General features: G+C 42.2%; 1 protein-coding gene across 12 annotated transcripts in view; it reads left to right on the top strand.

Moving 5' to 3' along the window:
- LOC122542474 (protein mono-ADP-ribosyltransferase PARP6) overlaps positions 1–19,144 on the top strand; it is a 159,891-nt gene that overhangs the window by 76,469 nt on the left and 64,278 nt on the right. For all 12 annotated transcript variants that reach the window (XR_006309808.2, XR_006309809.2, XR_015754175.1 and 9 more), the window contains 3 exons: positions 2,209–2,303; positions 6,972–7,032; positions 14,734–14,824. Coding sequence is in view for 9 of the 12 variants with exons in the window: in XM_043680217.2 (XP_043536152.1) it covers positions 2,209–2,303; positions 6,972–7,032; positions 14,734–14,824 (247 nt within the window). In the remaining 3 variants the exon portion in view is untranslated. The remainder of the gene's footprint in view (positions 1–2,208; positions 2,304–6,971; positions 7,033–14,733; positions 14,825–19,144) is intronic.

Genomic DNA, 19,144 nt, shown 5'->3' with positions numbered 1-19,144 from the left:
GCTTCTCGGATGCTGCCTGACCTGCTGTGCTTTTCCAGCACCACATTCTTGACTCATGAGGTAGAGAGGTTGATGCAATTAGTAAGGATATACTGAAGGAGTAACATGGGAAAGAAAAACGGAAACTAAGAGCAGGAGAAGGCTGTTTGGCCCTTTGTGCCTGATCTTGGGATTGAATAGGTAGCGTCCTTACTCCTGAAACAGAAGCTCTTGGGTCAAGTCCAATTCTGGGACTTGACAACCAAGGAAGGTGCATTCATAATGCAGCAACCCAGGTTATGAGTTAATCTGTGAATCCTTCTAGCATAACGCTAAAGGCAAGCAGCTAGATTAAAGGAGAAAGCTGGTACCTCGCCCATCAGTATCAGTGGTTCCAGACTGTATGCAAATGGTGCCACAGCAACTCAAATTCCTTAATGAATGTAGGAGGTAGGGTCAATTGGCAGGATGTACTGAGGTCAGTCAGATGGATCTTACAGAATATGACTTCTCAGATTGAGGCTGATAACCTAGTCCAATCAGGGAACTCTGGCTGTTAGCCTCTGACATTCCTATTTATATCTATGTTCAATCTGAGACCTGGCTCTGAGGGAGCTGGATCAGTGTCAAGTACTGTGCATGTGTAAACAAAAGGTGACTCGGTGATGGGATACCGGCCTCTGTTGAGTCATTTCAAGGTTCCCTTCCTGTTTTAGCTCAGATTGATTCTGGACCAGTCTCCATGCCAATTTGTGGCATAGTGGATCAGGAGTGCTCCTTTAGGCAGAGTCATTGAGTCATACAGCAAAGAAACAGACCCTTCAGTCCGAATCATCCATGTGGACTGGATATAACAATCTGACCTAATCCCATTTGCCAGCACTTGGTTCATATCTCTCTAAACTATGCATATACCCATCTAGATGTCTTTTAAATGTTGTAATTGTAATCACCTCCATCACTTCCTCTGGCAGCTCATTCCATATGTGTACCATCCTCTACATGAAAAAGTAACCCTTCAGTCCATTTTTAAACCTTTCCCCTCTCACCTTAAACCTATGCCTTCTGGTTTTGGACTCTTCCTCCCCAGGGGAAAGACATTGGCTATTCACTCTATCTATGCTCCTCATGCTTTTATAAACCTCTAAAATGTTACCCCTCGGCCTCTGACGCTCCAGGGAAAATCAGCCCCAGCCTATTCAGCCTCTCCCAATAGCTCAAACCCTCCAGTCCTGGTAACATGTTTGTAAATCTTTTCTGAACCCTCTCAAGTTTAGCAACATCATTCTTATGGAAGGGCTACTGGAAACTGTCAGCATTATTCTAAAAGTGGCCTCACCAATGTCCTGTACAGCTGCAATGTGACGTCCCAACTCCTGTACAGACCAATAAAGGTCTTCTTTACCACACTGACTATCTGCGACTCCACTTTCAGGGAGCTAAATGCCTGCACCCCAAGGGTTCAGCAACAGTCCCCAGGACCATCCCATTAGCTGTATAAGTCCTAGAGAAATGAAGGAGAAAACCTAAGGGGAAACAATATAAGCACATGAGAGAAACAGAATAGAAACATTGGATGAATTGGTTTGGGAGGTAGTTCGCGTGGTGTGTATGGGCTGAATGGCTTGCTTTGGTGTTTTAAGTTCTATTTTTGATCAAACTAAAATCTAAAGGCAAAATCATGTATTGGAAGACTTTAATATGCTAGCCACTCATTGTAAAAACGCTGCATTGTGGAATTGTGCCAGTTTCTCAAGTTAATGTAACTTTTCTCGGAGGAGCAAAGGGGGGAGATTCTCACTGCAGCAGAGAAAGCTTTTGATGTAATTTAATCTGTCCCATTGAGTGACTCATGGTGCTTTTGTTGTATGATGTTGCTCCACCCACTGAACCTCCCAGCACGACGACATGGGCGCTATAAAAATTCATGTCAATGGATTTTCCCCTTTAAAACTGGATTCAAACACCTCTCACATTACTGAAGCTCACACAGGGAAACAAATGAGAGAGACAAACAAAAAGACCAAGACAGAGACAGAGAGAGAGAGAGAGAGAGAGAGAGAGACACCAAAGGAGACAATAAAAGCAAGACTCAGACTGTGAGGGGAGAGAAGATGACTGAGCTGGCCTGAATCCTAGTAAGACCAAAACATCAGCAGTGCCTGTGTGGTGACAGCTCTTTCTCAAACAAGCCTGACAATATATTACAGCGTGTGTCTGTTTTTATAGGGGAGCTGTGCAGCTGATCTATACCGACACCCACAGCTCGATGCAGACATTGAAGCGGTGAAAGAAATTTATGGAGAAAATTCTGTCTCTGTCAGGTGAGTGTTTAACATCCTGATTTTCAAGTGTTGCAGAACTGATCATTTTTACTATGCTTTTTTTTCCCTCAGTCTGGCATTTTGGTTGTAATTTTATGAGGCTCTTCAGGGGATAAAAGCTAAAGACTCTTCTTGTTTTTGAAAGAAAACCTTTCTTAGGTCTTTTTAGCTTAATTGTTTTCTCTCCCATGTTCTTTGCTTCCACGCTTCGGTCCATTTAGCAGAAGGATGGAGTAGTCTGAGATGTATTTCCTCTCAGCGCTCTGTAATAGCTGCTTTCCAATTAGTACTGCAGTGTGGGACCAGGCCTGCAAGATTTCCCTCTGTCCAACGATGGATCACTCTGCACCTACGCAGGGTTCAGCTTGATGGGCGACTGAGGAGCCTGAATGGCCATGAAAACTTGGATACTAACTTAGACCTGCCCTGTCCAAACAGACCCCCCAATACCTAATTATACAAGTGCCACTTTATACAAAGTTGTCTGTTCCAACTAAATTATTGATGTTTGATGGCATTTGCTTTACGACCCTATTTTGTGAGATGCAAAACCTGCAGTGCATCACTACAACATGCGAACATAACTTATTAAACTTATCTTTCAAATGGATTTTGCGCTTGACTAGTCAGGGGCCCTTTAAGGATAATGTTGCGTAATGGCGCTAAGTGTTCCTGGTATTAATTATGTGCTAAAGAAAAGTCATTCAGTTCAAACCTCATAGTTCACATTCATTGAAGAGTCAATATAACACTGAACAAAGCCATTCGTCGCATTGAATCCATGCCAGCATGCTGGTCAAGCAATCAGTCAGTCCCATTCCCCTCCTCTGTCCCTACAACCCTGCAAGTTCAGCTCCCTCTAGTGCCAAACAAATTATTTCTTCTTGGCTCTCCATTTTACACTCCCTTCCATTGACTAATGGGCATCACGATGGTGCAGTGTTTAGCACTGCTGCCTCACAGTAGCAAGGACCTGGGTTCAATTCCAGCCCTGGGCAACTGTCTGTGTGGAGTTTGCATGTTCTCCCTGCGTCTGTGTGGGTTTCCTCCGGGTGCTCTGGTTTCCTCCCACAGCACTCTGGAAATTTCCCAGAGTGTCCAAGGATGTATAGGATTCGCCATGGTAAATAGGGAGGTAGGGTAGGAGGGCTGGGTCTGGGTGGGGTGCTCTTCAGAAGGTCAGCGCAGTCTCGATGGGGCTGAATGGTGTCTCACTGCAGTGTAGGAATTCCATGATTCAAAGGCCGCCTTTGAACCTTAATCCTGACACTTGTCTCTTCTTGTTACTCCTGCTCAGTAGCTCACAATTTTAGGACCTTGGAAAAATACCTGTAGACAGCATGCGAGCGCATTATGCAAGTAAGACCTGGTATTCCTTTACGTTCCTATAAACATGATGCAAAAGAACCCAATAAAATAGTATCATCTGCAAAATCGATTTGCAGATTTTTCTGCAGTTTCCATTGAAATAATATTTAGCTCCTCATTCTTCCTGCCAAAGTATGGGATCTCACATTTCCCCACAGTATATTCAATCTGCCACATTTTTGCCGACTTGCTTAAGCTGTGTCTCTGCAGACTTTTTATGGCATCCATATCACTTGCCTTCCCATTGATTTCAACCACTTCTGGTTTGAGAGGGAAACGTGAAGCTAAAGTCCAGGGACTGATTATGAAGACATCTGAATCAGTTGAAGAACCAATGCTATTGGTGAGGCCTCTTGTGTATCTAATAAGACACACGGGATAAATATATTTACTGTTCAAGATTGAGCCTAAGGTATGGTGTGGACATCTTTCCCCTCATGGCTTCAGTGGCCTAGACTAATGCCGAAAAGAATAATTGGTGGTAATGAATTTACCAGGGAATCCCCACTCATATCCAATGTTATGATAATATGTAGCAGCAGAAAGAACAAGCCTCCATAAAAGCTGAATTCAAGTTAAATCTGTGACTTTCACTGGTGTTCTTTCAGCCTGATAAAGTGACTACTGAAAGAAAAATATTGTATATTTCATAAAAGACCCCAAGGATAAATTACTATGTTTTGCCTCTGTGATTTACTTGGATATCCTATTTGTTTTACCCCTTGAGCTGTTCACACTCACCTTTGTCAGGCTTTTAACTTCAGTCATTCTTGGGACTTGAGTCAAAGTCAACATTTATTTTGGATGATAAAAATATGCTGGAAATCTGAAACAAAAGCAAAAAGTGCTGGGAAGCCCAGTGGGAGTAGCATGGAGGCTCAGTGGTTAGCACTGCTGCCTCACAGCGTCCAGGAACTGGGTTCGATTTTACCCTTGGGCAACGGTCTGTGTGGTCTTTGCACGTTCTCCCCGTGTCTGTGTGGGTTTCCTCTGGGCGCTCTGGTTTCCTCCCACAGTCCAAAGATGTGCAGGTTTGGTGGATTGACCACAGGAATTACAGGGATAGGACAGGGTGACCTTCGGAGGAGAGGTGTGGATTTGATGGGCCAACTGGCCTGCTTCCACACTATGGGAATTTTAAATCTGGTAGCATCTGTGATAGGAGATACAGAGTTAATGCTTTGAAACAAAAACAGAAGTTGCTGGAAAAGCTGAACAGGTCTGGCAGCATCTGTGAAGAGAAATCAAAGTTAATGTTTTGGGTCCATTGACCCTTCCTCAGAACGGTTCTTGCAGTTAATGTTTTGAGTCTGTCATGACTCTTCTTTGGAATGCCTCCTTCATTCCCTTTCATTAGCTATGTGGTGGACATTATCATCATAGAGATCTGTAGCACAGGAAAAGGCCCTTCAGCCCATAAATTCTATACTGGTCAAAAACAACCACCTAACTACTCTAATTCCATTTTCCAGTAGTTGGCTCATAGCCTAGTATGCCTTGAATTCGCTTTTACTGTATTTGTAATAAATACACATGACAATTAATTTATTAAATCAAGGGTTTTGATTTATTTATTGTCATGTGTATTTATTACAAAAGATTTGATTTGATGTATTCTTGTCACATGTACTGAAATATAGTGAGAAGTATTGTTTAGTGTGCTAAGCAGATAAATCATACATCAGTGTCTGAGAATCGAATGCACAGTATAGTGTTACAGCTAAAGAGAAGGAGCAGAAAAAGATCAACTCTAACATATGAGAGCACCATTCATAAGTCTGATAAGATTGGTTCATTGGATAAACATATGGATGAAAATGGAATAGTGTAGAATAGATAGGCTTCAGATTGGTTCCACAGGTTGGTGCCACATCGAGGGCTGAACGGCCTGTACTGCGTTGTAAAGTTCTATGGTCTAACAGCAGGGAAGAATCTATTCTTGAATCTGTTGGCATTGCAACTGCACATCTAAATACATCTTAAATGTTATGAGCGTTTCTGCCTTTACCACCCTTTGTCCTCATATTGCCTCTAAACTTTCTGCCCCTAGCCTTAAATCGATATCCCCAGCCATCCATCCCTCCACAAAGGGGAAATGTTTCTCTCTGTCTCTATGCCTTGGATAAACTTAATCATGCCCCCCACCCCTGTCTCCACTCCTTGAAGGGAAACGACCCCAGCTTATGCAATTTCTCTTTGTAACATGAAACACTGTACTTTGTTATAACTAAATGGCTCCATTGGTGACTGCAAAGGGAATGTGAGTGTCGAATGTGCTGGTGTGAGACTAGACCAGGTCAGCTTAGTAGATGTTCCTCCCAAAGGACATTAGTGAACTTGTTGGGATTTAATGACAACCCATAAGCTTCAGGATTACCTGTACTGAAATCTGCTTTCAGATCTAGACTTTTTAAAAATATATACACACATACAATATAACATCAAATTCCTGCGTTAGTGGGATTGAGCTCCTATTTCTACAATTACGCACTCTGTCCATATTAGTCCAATAATATAACTGTTGAGCCACCAAAGCCCTTTGACAGCAGCACTGAATGATTTGCACTGAATTGTTGATCACAGTGGTTAGCACTTCTGCCTCACGGTGCCAGGGACCTGGGTTTAATTCCAGCCTTGAATGACTGTCTATGTGGATTTTCACATTCTCCCTGCATAGGTGTGGGTTTCCCTTGGGTGCTCTGGATTCCTCTCACAGTCCAAAGATGTGCAGGTTAGGTGGATTGGCCATGGAAAATTACCCACACTGTCCAAGGATGTGCAGGCTAGATGGATTAGCCATGGAAAATACAGGGTATGGGTCTGGCTGGGGTTCTCTTTGGAGGGGCAGTGTGATTTGATGGGCCAAAGGGCCTGCTTACCTCCTGTAGGGATTCCATTTTAAATAAGAATTTCCTATAATTCCAAACTGGGAACTTTGAAGGAGACTGGAAGACTCCAAGTATTTCCCCTGGAGCTTCTGCTATTAGATGATGGGGTGGTCAAGTTGTGGGGTTTTTTTTCTTACAAAATGCAGTGGATGCTAGTTCAGTTAATACATTTTAAAGATGAGATTTTTGCTCGACCAAGGCCCAAAAGGAAATGAAGCCAAAATGAACGGAGTTAATGGAGAGAGATTGGTCTTGATCTTATTCAACAGCAGGACAGGCTTGAAAGGGTGAATGACCTTTTCCCGTTCCAATGTTCCCTCTGTGTATTTTGCAGACCATAACTGAATAGTCCTAAAACCTTGATGTTTCTGATGAGCTGTGATTTATTACTTTAAAATATTTCTTCCTGCAGGGAATATGGGACGATTGATGATGTTGATGTGGACCTGCACATTAATATGAGCTTTCTTGATGTAAGTCCAGTGTCAATTGCTGCATATTCTTCCTTTTGCTTTGTATGGTCTTAATTTACAGTCATAAAGAGTAATAAATAAAATCCCAAAATGGGTAGTGGACATTTCTGAAAGCAAAATGTATTTCCACTGGCCCACATTAAAACTCCTGCATTTAGAGGTCACATCTTGGCGATATTACATCTACTGCCTGTGACGTTTTCTCTCCCAAAGTCATAGAGTTATACAGCATGGAAACAGACCATTTTGTCCAACCATAATCCCAAACTAAACTAGTCCCACCTGCCTGCTCCTAGCCCAAACCTTTCCTATTCATGTGTCTATCTAAATTTCTTTTAAACATTGTAATTGTACCTACATCCACCACATCCTCAGGAAATCATTCCACATGTACCACCCTCTGTGTAAAAAAAATGCCTCTTACATCTTTTTAAATCTCTCTCCTCTCACCTTAAAAATGTGTCCTCAGTTTTGAAATCCCCTTTTATAGGAAAAAGCTAACTACCATTAACTCTATCTATACCTCTCATTATTTTATAAACTTCTATCAGATCAACTTTCAACCAGTGCTCCAGTGAAAAAAGTCCCAGTCTATCCAGCCTTTCTTTATAACTCAAATCTTGCATACCCGGCAACATCCTGATAAGTCTCTTCTGAGCTCTCTCCAGTGTGATAATATCCTTCCAATAACTGGGCCACCAGAACTGGACACTGTATTCCAGAAGAGGCCTCACCAATGTCCTGTACAACTTCAATGTGATTCCCCAACTCTTATAAGAGCATAAGAACTAGGAGTAGGAGTAGGCCATCTGGCCCCTCTAGCTTGTGCTGCCATTCAATAAGATCATGACTGATCTTTTTGTGGTCTCAGCTCCACACACCCACCCTCTCACCATAACCCATAATTCCTTGACTGTTCAAAAAATTATTTATCTTAGCTTTGAAAGCATTTATTGAGGAAGCCTCAACTACTTCACTGGGCAGGGAATTCCATCGATGCACAACCCTCTGGGTGAAGAAGTTCCTCCTCACTTCATTTTTAAATCTGCTGCCCCTAATTTTGTCTTAGTTTCACCCCTCCAATGGAAATATCCTCTCTACCTCTATCATATCTATTCCCGTCATTATTTCATATGTTTCTGAAAGAGCCCTCCTCATTCTTCGAAATTCCTATGAATATAATCCCAGCCTACTCAGTCTCTCCTCATAAGCAAACCCCCTCAACTCCAGAATCAACCTCGTGAACCTCCTCTGTACCCCATCAAGTAAGGAGACCAAAACTGCATGTAGTACTCCAGGTGTGGCCTCACCAGCACCCTGTACAGCTGCAACATGACCTCCCTGCTTTTAAACTCACAATGAAGGACAAAATTGCACTTGCCTTTGTAATGACCTAATGTACCCTGCAGACCAACCTTCTGTGATTCATGCACAAGGACATTCAGGTCCCTCTGCATAACAGCATGCTGCAATTTTTTACAAATGAAGTAATAATCATTTTTACTATTTTTCCTACCAAAATGAATTACTTCACATTTATTAACATTGTACTCCAGCTGCCAGCAGACATTTGCCCACTCACTTAAACTATGTCGCTCTGCAAAGCTTCACTGTCCTCTGCGCACTTTGCTCTGCCACTCATCTTAGTGTCATCTACAACCTTTGATACACTACACATGGTCACCAACTCTAAATCATCTTTGTAAATTGTGAATAATTGCGGTCCCAACACTGACCCCTGAGGCACACCACAAGTCACCAATCAGAAAAGCACTCAAAGGGGTGAACAATGAAGGCAAACATGACAACACCTTTTTAACCACCCTGTCTATATGTGATGCAAACTTCAAAGAATTATGTACCTGCACCTTTAGGTCCCTCTGTTTTACAACACCACCCAAGGCCCTACCATTAATTAATTCCTAATTGTATAAGCTCGAGCCCTTGTTTGTTGTACCAAAATGCAATACCTCGCATTTATCCAAATTGAACTCCATCTGCCATTTTTTTCACCCCATTGACCCATTTGATCAAGATTCCCTTGTAATCTTGTAAACTCCTATTGTAAAATAATACTATCACATTGATTAGTTTTTTTACTATGTGTCACTGATTATTTCCATTGTGCACGGTATTAATCCCATTTTTTAAATTTAAAAATTCTCTTTTGTAGTTTATTTCTGTGGCCTGATAGACTGTTTCATTACAATATTGTCTTTACATGGCACTTGTAAATATTTGTAACTATATTTATGAGAGATATCATTGACAATGTGAGTGTAATTGAGTGTATTTAGGACAGAGAGCGGTTGTCGATTATTAAAGGGAAAAGGCAGGAGAGTGGGTCTGAGAAGCATATTGGCTATGATCTCATGGTGGAGCAGATTCAATGGGCCAAATGGCCTCATTCTGCTCCAGTGCACACACGTTGTCAGAAAGTGTGGCTTATTTTTGAAAGAAGCTGCATTCAAGCATTATTTCTTGGATGTGGCACATTATAGATTATTTTGCATAGTATGCACACATACTCACAAAGGGCTATTGCAAACCTCAGCATCTTTCATTAGGCAGAAATCCTCATTGTATTTAAAAAAAAATGAACAGGTAGTTGAGATGCAACCAACTTCCAGAGCAACAGACCAAAAGCTGGAAGATAGGATTAGCTCCTTCTCACTTGGCAAGTATATGATTTTTTTTTTCATTACTCATTCATGGGACATGGATGTAACTGGCTGCATCTATTGCCCACCCCCAGTTGCCCTTGAGAAGGTGGTGATGAGTTGCCTTCTCGCACCACTGCAGTTGACCCGCAATGCCCCTAGGGAAAGAATCCCAGGAGTTTGACCCAGAGATGCTGAAGGAACAGGAATATATTTCCAAGTCCGGATGGTGAGTGGCCCAGAAGGGAATTTGCAGGGGGTGGTGTTCTTCTAAATGGAAGTGGTCATAAATTTGGAAGATGCTAAGGAACTTTGGTGAACTTCTGCAGTGCATCCTGTAGATATATTGTACGCAATGCTGCTACTGAGAGTCAGTGGTGGAAGGAGTGGATGTGATGCCAATCAAGTGGGCTACTTTGTCTACGGTGGGCCAAATGACCTCCTCCTACTTTCTAGCATTGCTGAGGGACCATGCAACAACTCCTCTTTTAAAATGACTTGGGGTGGATGGTGGCATAGTGGCAATGTCATTGGCCTCTTAATCTACAGTACTGACCCAATGTTCTGTGGCATCGAGTTCAAATCTTGCCATGTCAGAAATTTGGAATGCAATAATTGGAATGAAAAGCTAATCTAATAATAACCACTATCAATTGCTGTAAAAATCCATCTAGTTCACCAGTGCCCTTTTTTAGGTAAGGAAATTGCCCATCCTTCCACTTCAGACCCACAGAATAATGATTCACTCATAGTTAGGGATGGGTAATAAAAGCTGGCCCATGACACCCACACCCCATCAACAAATTGAAGAGAACCCATTCATCCAGCCAAGTGTTCGGGGACCACATAAATTGGCACCTTTATGGGCACCATCCAGAGCAAAGATGGTCAAGTGGTCAACAGAGAGACCTAGGTGTTTGGATGCATGGTTCTTTGAAATTTGCATTTTTGGTAGACAGGTTGGTAAAAAAGGCCTTTAACACACTTGCCTTTACTGCCCAGATGTCATGTCGAAGTTGTACAGAACGTTAGTGAGGCCACTTTTGGAGCAAGATGGACAGTTCTGGTTGCCCTGCCATAGGAAGGATGTTATTAAATTGGAGAAAATTCAGGCACAATTCACCAGGATGTTGCCACGATGGAGAGTTTGAATTTTAAGGAGAAGCCGGATAGGCTGAGACTTTTTTCACTGAGCATAGGAGGCTGAGAGGTGACCTTCTAACAGGTTTATAAAATCATGATGGGCATAGATAAGGTGAACAACAAAGGTCCTTGCCGAGGGTGGGGTGTTCCAAACCCGCAACATTGACATTCCTGCTCCTCCGATGCTGTCTGATCTGCTGTGCTTTTCCAGCTCCAAATCTTATGGACTCTGATTTCCAGCATGTGCAATCCTTGCTATCTCAAAACTAGGGGGCATACGTTTAAGGTGAGAGGGGAAATATTTAAAAGGGAACTGAAGGGCAACTTTTTCACAGAGGGAGTGGCTCATATGTGGAACGGACTGACAGAGGAAGTAGCTTAGAGGTACAGTTACAACATTTGGACAGGTACATGAATAGGAAAGGTTTAGATGGATATGGGTCAAATGCAAGTAAGTGGAACAACTTTAGTTTGGGACACTTGGTCGGTATGGATGAGTTGGACCAAAGGGTCTGTTTCTATGTTGTATGACTCTGTGACTCTGTAAGTGACCATCACTGAAATATATTAATTGTGACAGACAGTTCCTAGGGGAAAAAAAACAATTGGAGTGAATATAGTTAGTTAGGAAAGGAACTATAAATAACATACTGTCAATGAAAGAAACAATTTCGATTCCACGCAATCAGCAGCTTGCTTGGGAAGAGGATGATATTTTATTTTGTCCCTGTTCATTGCAAGACTTCACCGTGAATGGTTAGTTTGCTTTGCATTGAATGATGCATCAGTCCTAAGGTACAGGCTTTGTGTCGATTATAGTCATTCAAGTAGAAATTAGCACTCTGTGGCCGTTTATTCACGAGTGGATAGCTCACTCGATCTGGTGGATTGATGGAGGGAGGAACAGAGAGGATGGAATGTGAATGGGAACTGAAGCATGCATTGTGCCATATGTTGTATTAGTTTAAGCTGCTGCAGGTCTGACAACAGATGCTATATCTCCAACCAGGTCATACACACAAACCAGGGTGAACCAGCTCCAGCCGAGAGGAAGGAGAAGCATTTTTCTGCAAAAATAAAACACAGAAATCCATTTCTCAATGAAACTCAAAGGCAGATCCCAAGGGTTATATTTTCATGTCTAATAATTGCATGGTCTCACTTAGCTAGTGTCTTACTGGTTGGGGACTCACTGTATATATCTTCATTTCAGAAGATTACTATTGTTTGCTTATTTCAGTGAAGCTAACTCTGCCTCGGGGCTTTTTCTTTTGGCTCATCTTGAATTTACTGTGGTCCTGTGCTGACTTGTTGATTCAAGAACTACTCAGCCTCTGCCCAGCCACTGGTTGGAATTCGTGGAGTTTAATTTAATTTGTGCGCTAACCAACAGAAAAAGACATTAAAGTTGTTGCTGGTGTTAGAGGATTTGAGCGAAAGGGAGAGGCTGAATAGACTGGGGCTGTCTCACTGGAGAGTCGGAGGCTGAGAGATGACCTAACAAGGCTTATAAAGTCATGAGGGGCATGGTTAGGGTGAATAGCCAAGGTCTTTTCCCCAGGGGAGGGCATAGGTTTAGGGTGAGAGGGATACAATTTAAAAGGGACCTAAGGGGCAACTTTTTCACACAGAGGGTGGTACGTGTATGGAATGACCTGCAGAGGAAGTGGTGGAGGCTGGTACAATGACAGCATTTAAAAGGCACCTGGGTGGGTATACGAATAGGAAAGAGTTTAGAGCGTTATGGGTTAAATTTTGGCAAATGGGACTAGATGAATATAGGATATCTGGTTGGCATGGGCGAGTTGGACCAAAGCTTCTTGTTCTGTGCTGTACATCTCTATGGTTCCAAGTTAAGAAAGGATGGTGCAATTTCAGGTAGTACATGAACCACTATTGTCGGTCACCTGTTGTCCATCCATGTTGCAGGTAGAAATCAGCAGAAATTCATGCTTCTTAAGCCATTGTAACATTTTTCTTTACTCATTCATGGGATGTGGTCATTTCTTGCACATCCCTAATTGCACAGAGGACAGGTAAGAGTCAACACATTGTAGGTCTGGAGCGATATGTTGGCCAGACCAGGTAGGGATGACAGATTTCCTTCCCTAAAGGGTATTAGTGAACCAGATGGATTTTCCCCAACAATCATCAACGAATTCATGGTCATCATTTGACTCCAAATTCTAGATTTTTATTGAATTAAAATTCCGCCATCTGCCATGGCAGGATTTGAACCTGGGTCTTCAGATTATTCCCAGGGTCTCTAGATTAACAATCTACCAACAATACTGCTAGGCTGTCACCTCCCCATCTACTGTAATCATGTCTGCTGCACGTGGAAAGAAGCTATGGGGACACTGGGAACGATGCCAAAGGAAAGTTCTCTTTCTAGCATTATTCATGTTCTAACTCCCAAATAGCAAACCAAAAACCCTCACCTGCAACAGATTAAACATCCATTAACCCCAGCAAAGATTTTATGTGGCTGACAAAGAAGATGCAATTCATTTCTAATTTGTTCTCGGGTTGATAACAGCAACGCTGAATGCGCATCAATTGCCCTTGGTGCTGTCTATTTAGTGTTAGTGTCAGTGCTTTTCTCTGTCGGGGGTTGATGTAACTGAATGGATTGCTGGTGAGGTTAAGAGTCATGATTTGGAAGAGCCAGTGTTGGACTGGGGTGTACAAAGTTAAAAATCACACAACACCAGGTTATAGTCCACCAGGTTATAATTGGAAGCACTAGTTTTCGGAGCGCTGCTCCTTCATCAGGTGGTTGTGGCTAAGGTTAAGAATGACATTATATTTATGGGCAGCATGGTTAGCACTACTGCCTCAGGGCACGAGGGACCTGGGTTTGATTCCAGCCTTGGGTGGTGGTCTGTATGGGTTTCCGCCGGGTTCTCTGGTTTCCTCTCACATTCCAAAGATGTGCATCGGAACTTGGTGCTCTCAGTCATCTCCTCCTCAGCGCCACTGATGCAGACAGGGGTTTGTCCTCCACTCTGCTTCCTGAAATCACTTTGCTGATGTTGATGGAGGGCTTGTTATCTTTTCACCATGCCGTTAAGGATTCTATCTCCTTCCAGTACTCCATCTCATTATTGTTTGAGATCCAATCTATAATAGATTATATTGAATAAGACACGAGAGAAAATTTCAAGTACTCAAGCCAAGGTTCATTATAATTCTATCAAAGCCCCATGCTAATAAAACAGAAAAGGAAATGCACATTAAGAAATGCAGTGAAAAAGAAGTCAAAAGTAAAGGCAGTCCTGATGTGAACTTAATAATGGTCTTCACTTCAGTAGGTCTCAGGCAGTGCAAGTTGTATATTCAGTAGTCAGTTTTAACATAATCTTGATCTCCAGGTTCAAAGGAACTTTGAACAGAAGCTGTAGAACCAAAAATAACCATTGCCACACAGACCCACCAGGGTTTCCCTTCTTACCTAATCCCAAACAGCAAAACCTCAACTTCTCTGCATTTATCAAACAATACAGGAGTAGCTTCCAAGGGACAGAGAAGAAAAACCAAACAGCTTGATATTCTTCGATCAACAAAATTCGGCAGCAGTGAGATTTTCTTCCAACTGCTTCAGCCACTTATAGATTAAATACATGAGCAGAGCCTGTGATGCGATACCCTTTTCTATGTCCCAGTGGATGGAGCTGGTGTCTTGGGTCTAATGATCTTTATGTGGTATGTACTTTATGTTTTTAGGTTGCTAAGCAACAATGTCCATTAAAGGCCTGTCTAAGTGCAGGCATTTTGCTTGAATTCCACAGTAATAAAATAGCCCACTATAGTTCATGGTGGTTTCAGGATCAGATATTAAGTGAGAACTAATTGAACAATGTTTTGCTGTGTGTAACCAATTGTAATTTGATAACAGGAGGAGATAGCAACAGCCTGGAAGGTGGCAAGGATTGAGCCAATGGTACTCAGGCTGAGATTTTCTCTGTCTCAGTACCTGGATGGACCTGGTAAGTAACGAGTGTGAATTTTGCTAAACATTTTTCCTTGAAATTTTCTCGACTGAATTCTATAGTTGACTCACTGACTTTTTGTTATTTGCTTATGGGTTGTGGGCTTTTTTGGCTAGGCCAGCATTTATCACCCATCCCTAATTGCCCAGAGGAGTCACACAAATTGCTGTGCGTCAGGAGTCACATGTAGGCCAGATCCAGTAAGGATGGCAGTTTCCTTCCGAGAGGGCATCAGTGAACCAGATGGATTTTTCTGACAATCAATTCATGGTCACCATTAGACCCTTAGTTCCGGATTATTTATTGAATTCAGATTCGACCATGGTGGGATTCGAACCCAGGTCTCCAGAGCATTAGCTGAGTTTCTGGATTAATATTCTTGTAATAAAATCACTAGACCATTGCATTGTAGGCAAATCACAGGCCCTAATAACACACATAGGCCCTAATAACACACTCTGTGGGGAGATGGTGATGTAGTGGTAATACGAGTGCCCTTAATATCACCAAAGGCTCAGTCTAATGGACATGAGCTCAAATTGCATTACAGTAGCTGGTAGCATTTCAATTCGGATTAACAAATCTGGAATATGAAAGCAGTCTCTGTAATGGTAATCATGGCATCCATCATTTTGTTTTTTATTTAAAAAATGTACTTTATTCATAAAAAAATTCATTATATATATATACAAAGTCACAAATGCAGTTCGGTTCCGTACAGTAGCATATCAAGGAAACAATCAAACATTGGAGTTTGATTCTACCCAAACAAATTAAAGGTGTCTCTTACTTGAACCAGACTATATTTACATGCATTTGATGCATGAGATGGGTCTGATAACTGAACGGACCCCAATTTACCTTTGGCAGAAAGACCTCAGACAGTGGGCTTTCCCCATTGCGCCTTGGCAGCAGCTTCCCAACGCTTTAGTGCATCCCTCAGCACGTGGTCCTAGCTATCATTTAATTTTCTTTAAAGTTTCAAACATATACTTTATTCATAAAAAATATCTTTGTATATATACATAGTTGCAAACACAGTTCGGCTTTGTACAATTGCATATCATTGGAACAACGCAAACATTGGAGTTTGACTCTATCCAAATAGACCACAAACCTCTCTTACACATACAATACTATATTTACATACATTTATTGTTGTAAAACACACCTACTCACTAATGCTTTGGAAAGGAAAGGTCCCAAAATAAATTGGTCTGATTCACATGTGCCTCCTGGTCAATGTTACTTTTGAACTCATTGTTGCCTTCTGTAATGGATGTGTTCAAGGGCAATTGGAGATGCTGACCTTGTTAACAACCCCCACATAACTTGATAACACGTAAATACTGCAAATCAGCAGCAATTAGTTTCTCTCTGTCTCCATCCTTTGCAGATGATAATACGACATTGAGTAAATTATATGTTGCTAATTATAAAATCTGTTTTATGCTTTATCTGTTGAGCTATTAAGGGCTGATTCATTTCTTGGGTAAAATACCTTTTCTTATAGGTGCATAAATACATTCTAATAATTTACTTTAATGCAATTTATTTTCCATGCAAAATGATCGCAAGTTGTTTCACAGATGTGTCATTCACTGTGGAATTATTCACCACTTTAACATATCTCAGGTTTATGCCCATTGCTCCATATCCCCAATACCTGTCAGGTGAGTGGAACCAAACATTGCCCATGTAGTTGAAACTTTGCTGAGATTGGCTTCCAACCAGCATGGACTTGATGGGCCAAAGGGTCTTCATCTGTGCTGTAGATCAGTAATTGATTGATTTATTGTCAAGTGTGCTGGAGTACAGTGCAAAGCTTTGTTTATGAACAGTACAGGCAGATCATAGCAAGCAAGCATGTAAAGATCAAAAACACTTAGGTAGAAGCATACAGATTACATGCACAGGACATGCCCTAGGCGACATCAGTGTTAGCAAGATCAGTTTTACTTGTGGCTGATAATGGCTGTATGCCTCTATGACTGTAAAAGAATGCAGCTTCCTTTACTGCTATTTGCACTAAGACACATTGTGAGATTTTCTGAGCAAGATAATACTGCAATCTTTAACTTCTATTTATATTATCTGATTTACAAGACCAAGTTGTTGTGGTTCTGTTCGCTGAGCTGGAAGTTTTTGTTGCAAACGTTTCGTCCCCTGGCTAGCCAACATCATCAGTGAATGGGAGCCTCCTGCGAAGCGCTTCTTTGATGTTTCCTCCGGTGTTTATAGTGGTCTGTCCCTGCCGCTTCCGGTTGTCAGTTTCAGCTGTCCACTGTAGTGGTTGGTATATTGGGTCCAGGTCGATGTGTTTGTTGATGGAGTTTGTGGATGAATGCCATGCCTCTAGGAATTCCCTGGCTGTTCTCTGTCTGGCTTGCCCTATGATAGTAGTGTTGTCCCAGTCGAATTCATGTTGCTTGTTGTCTGCGTGTGTGGCTACTAAGGATAGCTGGTCGTGTCGTTTCGTGGCTAGTTGATGTTCATGTATGCGGATTGTTAGCTGTCTTCCTGTTTGTCCTATATAGTGTTTAGTGCAGTCCTTGCATGGTATTTTGTACACTACATTCGTCTTGCTCATGTTGGGTATCGGGTCCTTCGTTCTGGTGAGTTGTTGTCTGAGCATGGCTGTTGGTTTGTGTGCTGTTATGAGTCCTAGGGGTCGCAGTAGTCTGGCTGCCAGTTCTGAGATGCTCCTGATGTATGGTAGTGTGGCTAGTCCTTTTGGTTGTGGTATGTCCTCGTTCCGTGGTCTTTCTCTTAGGCATCTGTTGATGAAGTTGCGCGGGTATCCGTTTTTGGCGAATACCTTGTATAGGTGTTCCTCTTCTTCTTTTTGCAGTTCTGGTGTACTGCAGTGTGTTGTGGCCCTTTTGAATAGTGTCCTGATGCAGCTTCGTTTGTGTGTGTTGGGGTGGTTACTTTCATAGTTTAGGACTTGGTCTGTGTGTGTGGCTTTCCTGTGTACCTTTGTGGTGAATTCTCCGTTCGATGTTCTCTGTACCATCACGTCTAGGAACGGGAGTCTTGCAACATGAGCAAGACGAATGTAGTGTACAAAATACCATGCAAGGACTGCACTAAACACTATATAGGACAAACAGGAAGACAGCTAACAATCCGCATACATGAACATCAACTAGCCACGAAATGACACGACCAGCTATCCTTAGTAGCCACACACGCAGACAACAAGCAACATGAATTCGACTGGGACAACACTACTATCATAGGGCAAGCCAGACAGAGAACAGCCAGGGAATTCCTAGAGGCATGGCATTCATCCACAAACTCCATCAACAAACATATCGACCTGGACCCAATATACCAACCACTACAGCGGACAGCTGAAACTGACAACCGGAAGCGGCAGGGACAGACCACTATAAACACCAGAGGAAACATCAAAGAAGCGCTTCGCAGGAGGCTCTCAAGCACTGATGATGTCGCCTAGCCAGGGGACGAAACGTTTGCAACAAAAACTTCCAGCTCGGCGAACAGAACCACAACAACGAGCACCCGAGCTACAAATCTTCGCACAAACTTTGAACAAGACCAAGTCTTTAAAGACGACTGACATTTTCTTTCGAAAAGGTTATTCTTTCATGGGATGTGGGTGTTGCTGGCAAGGCCAACATTAGTTCCTCCATCCCTAATTGCCCTATGACCTGGATGGCTCGCTCAGTGATTCTAAGAGGGTGGTTCAGAGCTAACTACTTTGCAGTGGCCCTGGAGTCACGGGTAGGTCAGACTGGGTAAGGTTGGCAGACTTCCCTTCCTGATGGGGAACAGATGAAAGTTTCATGGTCACCATTGCAGAAATTAGCTTTCAATTCCAGTTTGATCAATTCATTATATTTACATTCCCCCATAACTGCTGCAATGGACTTTGAACCTGTAATCTAGGCCTCTGCATTACTCTCTGTGAGTCAGCATTTATTGCCTCAAGGCTAATCCTGTTTCTTCCCCTCAGATGATCTGTAAAATATTTTCCAGCATTTTCTGCTGTCATTTCAGAACTCTACTTTTTTCGATTCAAACCAAAATTGTGTGGATTCAAGTTCCCAGTGAGGACTAAATCCTGTCATCCATGTTGATACTCCAGTGCAGAAGATGGAAGATCTGTCTCTTGGATAAGATATTCATTTGAGAGTTTCTTTCCAATCTAATAATATGGAGCACCAATAATGTTTTTGTGGTGTTAACTGAAGGAGAGGGGTGGGGGGTCTCCTCATGTTTTGGCCAATCTTTCCTCCTCATTTAAAAAAAAGAGTAGCCACTCATAATTAGTTGTGAGATTTTGCTGTG

This window comes from Chiloscyllium plagiosum, unplaced genomic scaffold (assembly GCF_037043375.1).
Source record: "Chiloscyllium plagiosum isolate Xiang-an unplaced genomic scaffold, Cpla_swu_hap1 HiC_scaffold_42, whole genome shotgun sequence".
Lineage (NCBI taxonomy): Eukaryota > Metazoa > Chordata > Chondrichthyes > Orectolobiformes > Hemiscylliidae > Chiloscyllium > Chiloscyllium plagiosum.
This window is presented reverse-complemented; position numbering and strand designations above follow the sequence as displayed.